This window comes from Siphateles boraxobius, unplaced genomic scaffold, assembly GCF_051911475.1.
Source record: "Siphateles boraxobius isolate OS27281-9 unplaced genomic scaffold, OSU_SipBor_1 8, whole genome shotgun sequence".
NCBI classification, from domain to species: Eukaryota; Metazoa; Chordata; class Actinopteri; order Cypriniformes; family Leuciscidae; genus Siphateles; species Siphateles boraxobius.
The window spans coordinates 27,098,076-27,115,805 of NW_027509208.1; the positions used below are offsets into that span (position 1 = coordinate 27,098,076).

The following is a 17,730-nucleotide window of genomic DNA, read 5'->3' on the forward strand; positions in this document are numbered from 1 at the left end:
AGTATGATTTAAACCATGCTAATGCAATTCCACTAATGCCAACATCATTTTTGAGTCTATTTAAAAGAATGTTGTGGTCAATAGTATCAAATGCAGCACTAAGATCGAGTAACACCAATAGCGAGATACAACCACGATCGGATGATAAGAGCAAATCATTTGTGACTCTAATGAGAGCGGTCTCAGTACTATGATACCGTCTAAATCCTGACTGAAAATCCTCGCAGATACCATTTCTTTCTAAAAAGGAGCATATTTGTGAGGATACTGCCTTTTCTAGTATCTTTGACAGAAAAGGTAGATTCGAGATCGGCCTGTAATTGACTAATTCTGTAGGATCAAGTTGCGTTTTTTTAACAAGTGTTTTAATCATAGCCAGCTTAAAAGTTTTTGGTATGTATCCTAGTGACAAAGATGAATTAATGATATTTAGAAGAGGATCTATGACCTCTGGTAGCATCTCTTTCAATAGTTTAGTCGGTATAGGGTCTAACATACATGTTGTTGATTTAGATGATTTAACGAGTTTTTAAAATTGTTCCTCTCCTATAGCAATGAATGAATCGAATTTTTCATCAGTGAGACTACAGTCTGATGCGATACTGTAGTAGATGGTTGCATAGTTACAATTTTCTCCCTGATATTATAGATCTTATAAGTGAAGAAGGTCATAAAGTCATTACTGTAGTGCTGCTTGCAAACTTCTGGGCTTGAAACTTTATTTTTCGTCAGTTTAGCAACTGTTTCGACTGTTTTAAATTTTTACCCTTAGATGGGTTTGGAAGTTTTTTGTATTTCCTAATTCGGGGAACAGACACAGTCTCTATATGATGATATCTAGGTGATTTATCTGACCTTGGTGACGTGAGACAGCTGGCAGACGGTCGGTTTAGTCAATCTGTCTGCTTCCTGACCCGAGCCCCAGATTGTCATGTTTGAGCTCTAAGACTATGTGCCATAGTCATTAGAGAGAAGAGCAGCACCGTCCCAGGGATGAATACCATCTCTTTTCAACTGGTCAGGTCTGCCCCAAAAACTTTTCCAATTGTCTATGAATTCTATATTATTTTGCGGACACCACTTAGACAACCAGCCATTGAGTGATGACAATCTGCTAACCATCTCATCACTCCTTCGAACAGGAAGGGGGCCAGAGCAAATTACAGTGCCTGACATCGTACTTGCGAGTTCACACACCTCTTTAACATTAATTTTTGTGATCTCCGACTGGCGAAGTCAAACATCATTAGTGCCGACATGTTTGCTCCTGTTTGCCAGATCTGGGCCGCAAGCATAGCAATGCCACATGTCAGCCAAGAGCAAAGAAATAAACCAGAAATGGACCTTATCTGAGCCACGAAATCTGTGTATATTAAATATGGAGTCATCTCAGCCTAAATAAGCCTGTTACCAAGCAGAATCACTGAAAGAAAGAAGAGAACAGAAAAAGAGACGAGCAGAAACGCAAGAACTACAACTGACTTCAGCCACAGCCTTAGATGAAATCAACTAAAGAGAAAAGAAGACATTAAATCTCTCAAGTAGAGGAGGATTAAACAACTCCACAAACAGCATTACCAGCTTCACTTATTACTCAGAAATCTACAAAAGTTTTTATTGAGAATAAACAGGGGTTTAACTCTGTGTTTCATTTGAAGTCATCATAACAGTGATTAGTGTTTCCATTAGTTGGGAGTTAAAGGTATAGCGGAGGATCTTTCCGAATTTTAGAGAAGATCCGCCCTCTCCAATTTTTTTTAAAAATGCACATGCGCAACACTCTATTTGCTCCCGAGAGGGAACGCCTATTAAACGTGTTGAGTGACCGAGGACTCAAGACATGATGGAGAAGTAGCTTGTTGCATTTGTGTAATAAATACTATGCTGAACACATTGTAATTATCGAAAATGAACACACAAGGTTTTAGAATATTTCAGCGTGATACCATTTACCATTCGGTCATAAGGCTACTTTAGACAAATTGAGATGTTTAACGTGTCTACGCGGTGCATGACTTGTGCCAGGGCTAGCATCGCTAATCATAGCTTACATTAACTTTTACTAGCAGTGATTTTAAATGGATTTCTCCAAACAGCATGACAAACTTTACCTGTCTAGTAGAATCTTCTCGACTGCGGCATCAGTGGGAAGCCCAACCTGTGCTTTAAGCGCATGCCAGCGTGTGAAATATTCACCCAAAATCACTCTGGCCTTGTTTCTATATACTGCAGCCTTTCTCTTCTTATCATACACTTCGTATACATTTTTTCTCTTTCGACCCTCAGCCATTTTCAAAGGAATGGCTGAAACGTAACTCATCACACATAATACACCTGAAAGTGTGCATGCGCAGAAGGGATGAGCACGTACGATGGCCTTACGTAAACATATCACCAGAATGATTGACACTTAGGTGGACCAATAGTATAGGCTACCCACCCGGAAAAAGAAAATCCTACGCTATACCTTTAAGAAACTCATTATATAGTCTCTTTTGGCTGCTGTGACAGTGTGTTTGTTAAACTCATTTTCAGTGGCAAAGAAAGCTAAAGTGAAAAGAGATCAGGTGATTATGGTTATCTGTTGATGGATTTATAATCATCATGAAATAGACTGATTCACTGATGTCTTTTGAATCTAACAATTCTGTTGTACCATATTCGCATCACAAACACTGTGTGACTGCTGCATGAAATCCAGCCGTATTATACAAATCAGTTAGAAGGCTTTAACAAATATGAGCACAAAAAGTTAATCTACTATGATACACAGATATCAACAATCAGCACATCACATACATAGCAGCTCAACTGCTTGATTGTTTACATCATCTTTAAATATAAACTATCCTATTGCTCAGCTCAAAACCGCTAAATGTGGACACTTAGGCATTAAGAAATTATAAACATTATCATCTTGGATTTCTGTAAATCTGTTTTGAAACAATGTGTATTGTGAAAAGCACTATAAAATTCATGAAGATTTGCTAATGGCACCAGTACAGTGCTAAGCCATGAGCTATGACGTAAACAGGCACCCATTTTGTGCTTTCAAGAGCACTCCAAAAATCACTGTCAGAACATCTACTATACTGTCATGAAAAAATAGAGATTCAAAGGTCCCATATTGTCAAAACTGAAATTTCCTGGATTTTTCATGATAACAGAGGTCTAGGCGCTATGAAACTACCATATAGGTTTCAAAACAATCGATCCACAGACAAATGCACACAGCCTGCATAAGGTAGCTGTGCCTTTTCACAAGTTGTTGTGACTTCCGTATAAATGTGATGTCAGAACTGTCAGACTGAGTAGTCACCGCCTTCAGTCACCTTTCCCTCCAATGGTTGGTCACTCAGAAAACAACAGGCCAATCAGAAGAGAGGCTAATGAATATTAAGTAGACAGGCCAAAATCGACCTGTTCTTGGCAGAGCTCCTGAGAAAGGAGCTGTAAAAAATATTGAGATGGTTTTTGGTACTTATACCGCAAAAATATATTCTTAAGAACATCAAAACCTAAAATAAAATTTCAGAAAGTTGTACAAAATGGGACCTTTAACAAAATAAATGCATGCAAATAAATAAATAAATATAAAAATATATATAAATAAATGATGATGTCACAATAGCACAGCAGCAGCTATTGAATGATTGTCAATGGAGAAACACGCTTTTTTGCCCGGCATCTACCATGCTAACCAGAAAAATCTTGACCCATTTGCCCCACTTTTGAAATTGTCAGATTCAAAGTTTATGGCTCAGGTTCTCTGCTGCTTTTTTTTCAGGTTCTTGAGGACAATGATTATGGCCGGGCGGTGGACTGGTGGGGCCTGGGTGTGGTCATGTACGAGATGATGTGCGGCCGGTTGCCCTTCTACAACCAGGATCATGAGAAGCTCTTTGAATTAATCCTCATGGATGAGATCCGTTTCCCTCGTACACTTGGACCCGAGGCAAAATCATTGCTCTCAGGATTGCTTCAGAAAGACCCGAAACAACGGTGAGAGACCTCTGAATGTTGTCAAGTAATCACTCTTAGTGTTGTATGGCCCACTGTTTTAAGAATTCATGATATGTGAAGGATGTGTTTCTCTCAATTGATTCATAACATCACCTGGAAGGTCTGTGAGTGTTTTAGTAGATTCTTATTTCTTTGAATTGTTGCGATTTATATGCAACCCTGAATAGAGTAAAATAATAATAATAATAATAATAATAATAATAATAAATATATATGCAGTCATGTGAAAAAGAAAGGACAGCCTTTGGAAATGTCTGGTTTTACGTATCAGAACATAATACAAATCATCTGGTCGTTGGCAGGTCTTAAACGAACAACAACAAATGACATATTACTCCGTGTCATCCGGCCAAGCTTTAGCTGTCAGACTGATGGCCTCACATTTGACTCTAGAATACTTTGGTATACAGAGTAGTTCATGGTTGACTCAATGACTGCAATGTGCCCCGCAGGTCCTGTGGCTGCAAAACAAGCCCAAAATCATCAACCGACCATCAGCATGATGGACAGCTGGAATGAGATGTTTGTGCTGATATGCTGTTTAGATGTTTTACCTAACTTGGTGCAGTACATTATGGCCAAACATCACTTTGGTCTTGTCTGTTCAAAGGACATTGTTCCTGAAGCCTTGATGTTTGTTCAGACGCAACTTTGCAAATTTAAGCCGTGCTGCCATGTTCTTTTTAGAGAGAAGAAGTTTTTTCCTGGCAACCCTTCCATACTTGCCCCGTTTTTTGCTAATTGTACTGCCATGAACTTCAATGTTAAATATGCTAACTGAGGCCTGTATGATCTGAGGTGTAGTTCTTAGGTGTTTTGCGATTTCTCTGAGCATTGCACGGTCTGACCTTGGGGAGAATATGCTGGGACTCCACTTCTGGGAAGATTGGCAACTGTCTTAAATGTTTTCCACTTGTAAATATTCCTTACCGTAGAATAAAATACTTCAAATTGTTGAAAAATGGCAATACAACCCTTCTCAGATTGATGACAGCAAAAATTGCTTCTCCTAAGATCATTGCTGATATCCTTCCTCCTTGGCATTGTTAACACACACCTGAATGCTTCAGACCAGCTAACTGTCAAAAACATCTCCTTTTTTTAGAGGGGATCACACTTGCTGATAAAACTTGCTGATGATCCCACTGAACCTCTTAAAACAAGTTTGTTTGAAAGTAATAGTTTGGTTTGGTCACCATTGTGGAGATCAGTGTTGGGCTCTTTGGCATTGCCTATGCCGCAATGCATTGTGGGTGCATCATACAAAAACTCATCAGTGACTTCCAGAATGCATTGTGTGCAGTGTTGGGGAGTAACGGAATACATGTACCGGCGTTACGTATTCAGAATACAAATTATGAGTAACTGTATTCCGTTACAGTTACAATTTAAATAGTTGGTATTTAGAATACAGTTACATTGTTGAAATCAATGGATTACATGACGATACTTCTCTGTTCCATGAGTTTATTCACGCTCTAAATAAATTAAGGCAACTCAATGCATTTCCCAGAAGCCCCAATATGAAAACGAAAAAATGCGAGGTTTGCGTGATCAGTTACAATGGAGTCGGAAGACGAGCAGCGGGAGCTAGAGGTAGAGATGGAGCCGGAACAACAGAGCCAGGGCAAGAATGCGTTTCTATCTTGGAGATTCAAACAGCATTTCACATTAAAGAAAGAGAAGGGGGAACAAATATAACTGTGCAACCATACTCCTTTCAGCGTCCAAAGACTCCACCTCCAACCTGAAGAAGCATCTTAATATTATTTTTTTTAATTAGCCAGGGGTAGTCGATCGCTGTAGTTTTACTGGTCACCTTGCCATGGTGCGATCGGATTCAGAAACAGGGACACTAAATAAATAGACCAAATATGCCACCCTGGGGGCTCACTATCAGGGAATCGCCCTAGATATTTAGGAGCGCACAAGGCTCACAGGTTCGTTTCAGTTTGAGTCAGGCATGAGACATGGGTGAAGTATACAAACGGTAAAATCATTATTATTAGATAAAATGATTCAAGCAATCACAAAAATAACATCACAAGCAGGGGCGGAGTAAGGTTGTCAGGGGCCCCTAGGCTGCTCTTTGTGTGAGCCCCCCCCCCCCCCACTACTAAAAATGTATTTAGTGCCATATATGGTCCATACGCAACTACGGTGAACTGGCATACACACACATTGAGACAGCTAACACTACAGTGTTTTCTTTACATTCCTTCAAGTGGTGGACCACAACAGTAAGACAATTACCACCACACCACGTAGCTAAAATGAAAAATTGAACATTACAAACAAACCACAAATACAAACAGGCCCAGTGCTTAGAATCAACCATTTAATTATGATCAAGAAACACTGGCAGTACAACCAAAACAGAGGTGTAAGTGGAAAGAATAGCCAGATAATTGGTTTGTTTTGATCTTGTACATCCATAAATGTTCCAGCAGATGATGGATAGTTTAGCCAGCAGTTGATGATATTCATCATTGTTATATAAAACTAAATAAGCTATGTATTAATATTAATAATAAAAAAAATAATGAAAATAAATTCTCACCATTGGCATTGGCGTGTTCCACCTCTTTAGGTGGCGACTTACAAAAGAAATGTCAGCGTTCGTTTCATCTTCTTATGGAGACGATCACACGCGTTGTTCAGGTTCGATAACACAGAACGAGCAGTTTTTTATGTTGCTAGGCAACCACCGAAACAGCTTTCCTGTCAGTCAAGTAACCATCAAATCAGCCTTTTAAATTTCGCGTAGTAGTCAGCACCCAAATATATTTTTAGGTCGCACAGATTATATTTCAGGAGCATATGCGACCAAAATGGCTTTGATTTCGAGCATTGATGTTAATTTCTAGCCCTGATGTTTCTTGTAATGTTAGCCATAGTTATTTATTTCTTGATTTTTGTGTCTGTGATTTTTAAAGCCATCTCCCGCGGACGCAGTAACGTTTTTATGCGCGAACCCGAATCGCCATTGCTAGGAGGGCGCCAGCGCCTCTGCCTCTCAGGGCCTCTGCCTCGCGAGTGGATGATAGCCCTGAAGACGCCTAGCACCCGAATCGTCCCGCGAGCTGTTCGTTTAATAGTCGACTCGGAAGAAAGCGAACATTTTGACAAAAATAAAAAGCGAGGCGGAAGAAATTATGTAAGCCTGTGCATTAATCCTCGCCAGATCACAGGGATATTCGACGTTAAACAGCCCGGACGACGGAAATTGGGGTCGACAGCCAAAAGCACTCAACCCATAGGGGCCTCTCTATTCTCCTGAGAAAAGAAACAAAGAAAACCACACACGTGCACTCAACGCACTCAGTCAAACACCTCCGTGTGGTACAGCAAGTACTCCAAAGATACCACCACCAAGATGAGGAGGGCTGCCGCCCCTTCTATTCCTTGCGGCCCAGGCCTACAATAAAGAACACACACACACACACACATAAAACTCAGGCACAACAATAGACAATTTACACAATAATGTAATAGAAAGAACCAAAAAAAAAGAAAAAAATGTACACAACCACAATTGTTGGGCCCAAATGCACAGTGTTCATCTCGGAATAGTACGATGACAAACATTCTCATCACAGATATTATACATGCACCACTTATATTCAGGGTACTCTTAGAGAATCAGTTGGATAAACACATCCGGAACAAAGCCATAAAAATACAGACCAGGTGCTTGTGTACATCGTACAGAGGCCACGAAGAGCGCACTTGAGTCCAAAAAAAAAGAAAGAAAGAAATGAACATCCACATGACACGGACATGAACAAAATCACCAAGGATGAAAGCTTAAATCAACAGCTACAATAAACAGTGGTGACAGAACAATGAGCATCAAAAGGTCCCACTAAGCACAGCGTTACATTCTAGGTAACCAATGTCGAACTCAGGACAATGAGAGCATCCCCACCAATTACTGTTAGTGGTATCAAGATCGGGTGACGTCGTGGGGCTGTTAAGGCTAATTTGCATAGCACAACAGCGCTGTAGCGTCACAGTATCTATAAACACGAATCAAAAATAGCAGTCACGGAATAAATTTGTGGTCAAACAGCAGCTTATGTTGGATCTGGATCTCAGTTTCCAGCGTCTCGTAACTGACCACAGCAACAAACAACCCACCATAACGTTAAACAGGCATATGGAAGACACCTTTATCAAAACAAGAAAAAAAGAAATCTATATCACCCAGTCCCACCAGAATCATTGGCAATAGAGTCGCTAGCCTGCAGCTCTTACCTCTCTAGCTCTTGCACACCACAACGACAACCATGACATGACGTCACGTGTGATGCCCTCCCAGCTGACGTGCACCAACCATATTTAAAGTCCTCATAACTAGCGTTAAATCACCCTCCAGCCGTGCGTTAATAGGTAGCGCAGATGCATACTGCTACAGTCTACCCCCCCCAACCTCTCATCGTCGACCCGACGGTGAAACAAATACCTGAAACTCTTCAGGGGACTTACTGCCATGGTCTAAACAAAGCCACAACGGCATGGGACCCTGGTATTGGAAACTCAGCCACCCCAGGGATCACCCTTCCAACTCTTCATGGAAGGTGATACCTATTGGAATGTTCTCCAGCCCCCAGACGTCCTGTTCGACGTGGGACTATTGCATCAAGTGACGTCGGAGATCCAGCCAGTGGCACCGATACTTGACTCGTATCTTGGCCACCACTACCCTCCTCGAGCGGTATACTGGAGGTGTCATCAGGTGGGGCAGCAGCAGTCAATACTGCTCACACTAGAGTACCTGCAGTAGTCCATCCACGGGCCACTGGAGGAACTACAGGCACCACACAACCCAAATCGACATCCTCCAACTCTTCCTCTGCCACTATTTGAACTGGTGACTCAATCAAAAGGTCAGGTAGTTCCTCAGACGCTTCATACAAATCTGAGGTTTCAATAATGACCGGTGAACGTGACGGATCTTACTCAGATCCTCCACCGGAGCCACTGTATACACAGTGCCCCCAGCTTCTCGGGGTGCCCTTATGACTTGGTAGATAGTCGAACTCCATAAGTCCTGAATCTTGTGCTGACCCCGTACTGAATGTTCATGAAGGTATACCCGTCTCCCCTCCTGCAACGGTAACTCCTGCACCCGCTGATCATGTGTCACTTTACACCGAGTACCCGGAACCTTCAGATGGTCGCGAGCACTCTCAAATTCCACTTGTAACCGAGCCTGATGCTCCTCGACCCAATGATGCACCCCACCCGCAGCTGGCTCTTGCACACTCCCCAGCAAGAAATCTATCGGCAACCTTGGCTCCTGTCCAAACATTAAAAAGTAGGGGCTCTCGCCAGGAGCTTGATGAGGAGTTGTATTATAACAGAACAATACATGTGATAAACAGGACGCCCAGTCTCTCTTCCTTCCAGTATACAAGGTTCGTAGCAAGTTGTGTAAAGTACGATTGAATCATTCGCACTGGCCATTACCGGCCGGATGGTAAGGAGTGCTGCGGGACTTGGTCACTTGGTAATGACTGCACAATTGCTGGATCAAAATCGCCTCAAAGTTGCGGCCCAGGTCAGAATTAATCCGGCCAGGAACCCCAAATTTAAAGAACCATTCATCCACCAGGACTCGGGCAACAGTCTCTGCCCTCTGGTCGAAGGTAGGAATAGCCACAGTGAACTTACTGAAGACATCAGTTAATACCAATACGTTCTCCTGCCCTGAACGTGACGGCTCTAAGACAGTAAAATCCATGGCCACAATTTCATTGGGCCGGGATGCCAAAAGGTGCCCCCATCTCTGCCCCGCCTTGGCCAACTGATACCGCTCGCATCCCTGGACACAGTGAGCAACATCAGCGGCCATGCCTGGCCAGTAGCATCGCTGTCGCACCAATTCCAAAGTGCATTCGATGCCCTGGTGCCCATGCTGTTGATGGAGCTGTGTCAGTACCTCTGATCTCAAAACTCTTGGCAACACTAGCTGCAGTACTTCCTCTCCGCCATCTGGACGGAACACTCTTCGGTATAACAGGCCCTTTTACTTCACCAGTCGGTCCCATTGCTGAAGAAATGTTAACGCGGACTTGGACAACCGTCGTCGCTCGATAGGCCCTGGACGTCGTTGCTGTCGCCATAGACTCCACACCTGCTCGATGTCGGGGTCAGCCTCCTGCAGTGAACTTATTTCTGCACCGGAGCGGCTAGGCAAGGCCTGAACAGCCCCAGACTGGATCATCCCTATAGTTTCCGACTGTGCAGCTCGCCTCAACAGCTCTGGTACTACCAAACCTGGAGACAAGCCGTGTCCTCCCTCCTGGGTAGCAGAGTTCTGGCGAGACAACGCATCTGCGTTCTGATTGGTTCGGCCAGATCGATATTGGATCTCAAAATCGAACACAGCTAATTCAGCTGCCCACCACTGTTCAGTAGCGCCAAGCTTAGCAGTGGCCAAGTGGCTCAGCGGATTGTTATCGGTTTGTACTACACACTTGTTTCCTAAAAGGTACTAGCGAAACTTTTCAGTCATCGCCCACTTAAAGGCCAAGAATTCCAACCGCATAGAGCTATACGTGGCTGTATTATGTTCAGCAGGCCTAAGAGTACGGCTCACAAAAGCGACGGGGCGAACCTTGTCATCCACTTCTTGCGAGAGTATCGCACCCAATCCCATATGGCTGGCATCCACCTCTACGATAAATGGTTTTGTAAAATCAGCATACGCTAACACGGGTTATGTTGTAAGCCGGTGTTTAAGGTTCTCAAATGCCTCCTCGCACTGCGCAGGCCAAACCTCGATGCATCCTCGCCTATTTTTCTTACCCGACTTTCCCCCAGTCGCTTCGGCTACTAATTTATGCAAGGGAGCCGCTAACTTCGCGAACCCTTCCACGAAACGCCTATAATAGCTCACAAAGCCCAAAAAGGTCCGCAGCTCTGACACAGTGGACGGACGAGGCCATTGAGCTACAGCCTCAATCTTACCCGGGTCCGGCGCCACCCCCTGGGCAGAAATAACATGCCCCAGATATTTAACTTCTTCACGAAAGAACGCGCACTTGTCCAATTTGGTCTTCAAATTCTCAGCCTGTAGGCGACTCAGCACTACTCTCAACCGCTGCAGATGTTGCTGCACTGATGAAGAAACTACAATTATGTCATCAAGATACAATACAACTGTTTGATGTCTTTGATCCCCAAAAAGTCGATGGGCGACGCGTAAGGGCTACAACTCTCTCGGATGGTCTGGGTTTGGGATGAGTTTTTACTACCTCATTCTCCGAAGGTGGAATTCGCCTATAGCGCTGTCGGACGGGAACGTCATCAGTTAGGGGAATCTCATGGGACAATAATCTAGTACAGCCTAGATCTCCCTCATGCATAGAAAACACATTCTGGTATTCTAGAAGTAGGGCCTTAACCTGTAACTGTTCCTCGACCAATAACCCCCCCAAATCAACAGATTCAATTTGATCGAGTACAGGGGTACCTGAAGCACCACCATTAGCAACCTGTGCAACCACTGAGGGAACCTCAGCCAATCCAACAGACAAGTCTGTCAAATATACTTCTCTCAACTCACCTATGACTGTGGTGGGGTAAAGCACCACATCCACAGTGCCTACATTGACCAAAGGCACATAAACTGTACCTGCGACCACCTGCACCAAGGCGGGAGAGGCACACAGGCCCGCAGGAAGACCAGTCTCTGGGGGCTCGAACAACACAGTGCTACCCCTATACAACGCCGAACACGTTGCTGCAACTAGCTTCATGGTACCCCCAGGAACGCGACACACCCTGCATCCCAGTACCCTTACGTCGCCTCCATGGTCGGACACACGAGTTTCCCTTTGGCAGTCTTGAAATGCTTGCACAATACTAGGGCCACGTGTCACAAACGGTAATTCGAACAAGGCGGATCCATGTTGCCTGAAAAGCTCCCTATAGCAGCGACTGAGTACATTCATCCCCAAAAATGCCGGGAATGTCAGTACTCCAACCACTAGGAGGATTTTGGACCACCAACATCGCGCAGAATGAGAAGTACCTTAAAATGAGAGTACCTTACCGCAAAACTCAATGTCTATCTCCATATAGCGGATATACGGAATTTCCAGCCCATTAGCCACTCGGAGCTGCAGCCAACGACACGATTGCATGTGATCCTGACCCCGTGGTTCGAACTGCTGCTGAAAGCAACGCTCTGTAATCGTCGACACCATGGAGCCAGTATGAATTAAACAAGGCACTGGGACTCCCCCAATCTTAACAATGGAATGTGGACATGCGGAAACCAACCGGGATACCGACTCGTTACTACATCGGAATTGAGAGCCAACCGCACCACCGACTAAGCTGTGGCTCTGCAGTCCAGTGGGTACTAGTTTCCCGAAGGTGGCGATACCTGCGACGACCTCGACTCAACAGTCGAAGGGACAGCAAGGGGCCTCGACGGAGGGCAAGGGGGACGACGTTCCCCATTGCACTCCCGAGCAAAATGGCCCGGTTGCTGACAACGCCTGCAAACCAACCGTTTATGGGCGAGGGCTTGCGTGAGTTGATTTATCTGCTGTTGTTGATGTTGCAACATTTCTCGTAGCTCCCTAAACTCAACCGATGGGTTCCCATGACTCGAACCTGAACTAGCCCCCCCTTGTACCCCATACTGAATTCCACCCAATGATGGAACCGAATGACTCCGACCTCGCGCACCGCCCGGCGTTCCCTCTCGTTCCCATCGAATTGCCTCCCCCCGAATCTCTAACAATGTCACGGTGGGTTGTCTTCGAATAAGTCACTTGAGCTCCATACGAAGAGCATTATCGGACACATACTCGACGAATTGATCCCGTACAACAACGTCAGCGTTTACAAATAGGTGTGGCGACCGATCTTTCACTTTCTCTAGGAGGCTCATCAGGGCTAGGGAAAACTCTAACAATGTCTCACCAGCCTGCTGCCTCGGAGAAAAAAAGGCTTCCTGTAAAGCAACATATCAGATCTCAGTTTCCAGAAAATTCATTTAATACCAATATATTGAAACGTTTGTTTATATATCCATACTCCCTTAATAAAGGTCTACACATGACAGAAAAATATCTGTCTACACATGCGTTTTATATTTAATATGAGGGAAATAAACATGCGTGACACAAAAAATATTTAACTTAAGTATGCTACTTCTGTGAATTAGGCTACACTGCGAAAACCAAAATTAGTACCCACCGGATGAAGAAGGGTTGGCTCTCCACAGACCATAAAATAATCATTTTATTTTATTTTATTTTTCTTGTTCGCATTTATGAGGAAAAAACAATGTGACGGACGTGACCACTCTAAAAGCGGCACTAAAAGACTGCTTTAAAACTTTCACAGAGACATCAAACAGATGCACAAAGCCTTTCTTTAAAGTGATTTTCGATTTGTATTACTTGTATCTTAATTTTAATCAATGTTTCATTCAACAGCCTGGATTTAATAAATAAGAAGTAAATATAGCAGGTAGGCTAGATATCACGGCACAGAGGCGCCGGTGCGTGAACTGGGGCTCAATAAATGAACCGAAACTTAGCGTATAGGGTAGGCTATAGTCTACTTGCCTCACAGAAATTTCTACTTTTAAACAGAACAATTCAAAACGAAAGAAAACAGACTGCTCTCTGTTTATGTAATCCGTAAGAAATGTGCATTTTTTTTGTCTCTGGCGCGTTCACTAGGCTGCTGCGAAGATCGTGGTCAGCATCGTCAACTTAATCTTTGCAGCCAACACTAACATATTCAATCATTACTTTTGCCGGTTCTTTGTGACAGCTTTTAGATGCTTTATTGGCAGCACCACCCTTACATGTTACATGAACGCCTCACCACCGCTTCACCGCACCGGTGACCGCAACATACACTTATAGTCTTTGTTCTTCTATAGCAAATTATAATATAGCATATTGCACTTTCAGGGAGACATGGGCCTAACATTCAGCCAGTTGGAACAGAAAAACACACCAGAATAGGCCTGTTTAGTAAGCAGGATTTGATGGCCGCATTCCTACACTTATAAAATGCAAGTAATCCATGTAGAAGTAATCCAAGTATTCAGAATACGTTACTCAGATTGAGTAACGTAACGGAATACGTTGCAAATTACATTTTTGGGCATGTATTCTGTAACGAAATACGTTTTAAAAGTATCCTTCCCATCACTGTTATTCACACGCTGATTCTTGAGGTTTGAGTGTGAGTGAAACAGTTATTTTTTTATTAAATTATACAGATTTTCTTATTTAAACATTGTTGGATGCGATGCTGTACAAACATTACTATAATCAATTAAATGAAATTAATCAGCATTGCATGATTATATCATCATCGTCAAGTAGCTGACATTATCTGCTCCCATGTTCTCTTACAGTTCTTGCATAACAAACAGTTACAGTAGCCAGAGAAAAACTTACTGTAGCCCACATAAACTGCACAGGGCCAAAGTAATTGCTGCGATTTTCCATTCCCCAAGATGGCGCTGCTTCATGTTTATTGCCTGAGTCACTCTGTGTTGCACAGCTAAAGAAGATGAGCAATCTTTGTTTTTTTCTTTCTTTTTTTCCCTACCCTCTCGTCAAGTGCATTGTGAGATGAAGACGGAGTGAGATAAATATAGTGAAACAGACTATGATCGTCCCGGTAGAGGGATGTCCCGGAGCCAATGACCGAGACAGTAGTCCTAAAAACAAATGGAAAACCCAAAGGGCCAAGTGTTTCTCCATTGGAACCACTAGGATGATCTCAAGAGTAGATTAGTTGGATCAAGATCATTAGTCAGCATCGAAGGAATTCAACTTGAGGGCCTCATTGATTCAGGCTCACAAGTGACCACAATCCCCAAGCCGTTTCATGACTCGCACTTAGCTTCTCATCCAATTTGTCCTTTGGCTAACCTCATTGTAGTAGAGGGAGCAGCGGGGCAGCGTGAAGAATCATAAACACGGGACGTGATGGTAAACTGTCCATTGTGCCAATGGATGATATGTACATGCGATTTGCCTTGATGTTGAGAGTGGCGTGGGAGCTGTACCTCTGTCATGGGAAAGATGTAAATTTCGGGGCACATCATCAAATATGGCCAGCTACAGGGTGATCAAACCTGAGCTTGTGTCCCATGCCCAATCATGAAAATTGCCTGGTTTGTTACATGGCGCTGCCCATGGGACTATGCAAGGCAGGAGGCGTCCTCTTCCCTGAGTCAAGCCTAAGGCTGACCGCATCCCTTGTTCAGCCTCCTCATGGAGGGTTGTGACATGGGTTCTCAGGTGGGTTATAGGGTGGGGGGATTAGTGAGTGGGTCATGTTGATGCTCTTTGAGCCCAACAAGGGTCCTTCCTCTTAATCCATATCCACTGGCTGCTTCTTTCCGCCGCTTCAGAGATTGATCTAATTGTTTGTCGCAGAGCCTGTCCACGGATGCCAAGGTCTTTCAGCAGTCTGATGGTAGAAGAACCCACAAAACCTCTGCATCCCACTTCAACCGGATAGACTTTCGCTTTCCATCCTCGTTGTTGAGCATCTGCTGCCAGTTCTGTATAGCGCAGTATCTTGCGTTCATAGGCCTCATCCGTTGAATTCTCCCATGGGACTGTGAGCTCAGTGATGTGTACCTTATATTGGTTATATTGAGATCAATATACTCTTTCCAGAGAGATTCACGGGTAGCCCCAAGACGGTTAGCACACTAGCCCTCGTCATTCCCGATTCAAGTGCCTCTGTTCATGTCTCTGTCCTCATTGGCACTAATGCTCTGGACGTTTTGTATGACGGGTTCAGTGAGGAGATTGGTGGGTCTGTTCTTGAAAACTGTGCATATGCTGTTCTCAGCCAACATCTGCACAGTCTGTATACGAATAAAACAGTAGACAAAAACAGAGTTAATAAAGTCAAACTTCTTCACAAGAAGGTAATAGTCGTCCCAGCAGGCAAGAAAGTGGCAGTAGATGGCTATACGAGGAACGTGAATAGTCTTCCTGGCACTCCCCTATTGGTAGATTTCCCATCTCATTCATACTTACCAAGCGGGTTGACTTTTTGCAGTTATGTCATGTCAAGTCCCGGACGGACATCTTTTAAAGTGCCTGTTTTGCTCAAGAATAAAACCCCACACAGCGTTACAGTGCCAACACACTCCATCTTGGCAGAGCTCACCGCTCCATTATCTGTTTCCCCACTTATCTCTTTAACCCCCTGGGGTTGGCGGTCATGCCGGCGTGACCAGCTCACTTTTTTTCTTATCAGTGCAAAAGAGACTCAAAAACTCTGTTGATTTTGATCTTACATATAAGTGTCATACATCATTCAGAACGGTTAAATGTCTTCTTTTATTTGTGTACACATAATAAAAACAAAATGTTGTGTTTTTCGTAAAATAAAGAAAATAAACATGATGCGCATTCTGCCGTCTCTCTCAATGTTAAGTTCATTCTAAAACGTGACAGAAAATGATCTGTAACTCAGCGAATGTTTGTCAGACAGACTTGAAACATATATCTTTACAAAGCTTGGAATCTCTATTTTTAAATGAGGTAAATTATATCAAAAACAAATATTCTCTGTTTAAGTAATCAGTATGAAAGCAACAGCATGTATATTTTCTCAAACGCATCCTAATTAAATTTAATGTGACCACACCCATGTGCGCAAGAGCGATTGACATGCAAATGATCCACGTGAAGGAACGCAGACCTGTAAACGCCCTCATCACCTCTATACAAAGAATCAGAGACTTCAGTAGCCTACTCCTCTGCTTTACGTAGAGTTTGGAAGACTCTGTTCGTGCTGTGTTGTGCTGTGCACCTTGGATTTACCTCAGAAGAATTAGAAGAACGCGATTTGAAGATGAGAAAGATTTTTAAGGTAAGACATTCACTCATAATGATATTGTTATATAAACTTTACATTGTAGCAACTAGTCAAACTGGTGCCAGAATAAAATGTACGTTATGAAATGAGATTGGAGTAAAAACATGAAGCCTAATGCGGCAGCCAGAGTGGTCTTTAATGAGCCGAAGAGAGCACACGTCACTCCTCTCCTCACAAAATTGCACTGGTTGCCAGTTGCTGCTCGCATTAATTTCAAAGCACTGACGTTTGCCTACAGAACAACCACTGGCACTGCTCCCTCTTACCTAAACTCATTACTTCAGACTTATGTGCCATCCAGAAACTTGCGCTCTGCTAGCGAATGTCGTCTTGTGGTACCATCTCAAAGAGGCACAAAACTCTTTCTCGGACCTATACCATGACTGTTCCCTGTTGGTGGAATGATCTGCCTAACTCAACCAGAGCTTCTGAGTCAGTAGCCACTTTCAAGAAACTGCTGAAGACGTATCTTTTTCAGCAGCACTTGATTCAGTAATACTAACACTTTCTCTTATCTTCTATTCTACTATAAAAATAAAAAAAACTGCACTAAATTAAACTGAGAGGGGTCATAGCACTTACGTATTGTTGTCCTACTGTTAGTTTAACTGCTTCTATTGTTCTCACTTGTAAGTCGCTTTGAATAAAAGCGTGTGCTAAATGAGTAAATGTAAATGTAATGTAAATGTAATGCTAAATTTATATACATGTACACGGCACGATGATAATAAACACAGTATGATATAAAAGTATCTTATATGAGTGTTTACTCTAATATAGTGAATAATGTTTAGACCAGTGTTTACTGTTAAA

The 17,730-nt window shown here is 43.2% G+C and overlaps 1 protein-coding gene across 5 annotated transcripts in view; it reads left to right on the plus strand.

Annotated features, from left to right (window-relative positions):
* Window positions 1-17,730, plus strand: part of LOC143728897 (RAC-alpha serine/threonine-protein kinase) — a 145,870-nt gene that overhangs the window by 102,113 nt on the left and 26,027 nt on the right. For 4 of the 5 annotated variants that reach the window (XR_013199914.1, XM_077219801.1, XM_077219802.1 and 1 more), the window contains exon 11: window positions 3,788-4,002. Coding sequence is in view for 4 of the 5 variants with exons in the window: in XM_077219801.1 (XP_077075916.1) it covers window positions 3,788-4,002 (215 nt within the window). In the remaining variant the exon portion in view is untranslated. Of the gene's footprint in view, window positions 1-3,787; window positions 4,003-4,475; window positions 7,515-17,730 lie in introns of those variants that run through there. The other variant, XM_077219803.1, reaches the window with a different exon arrangement.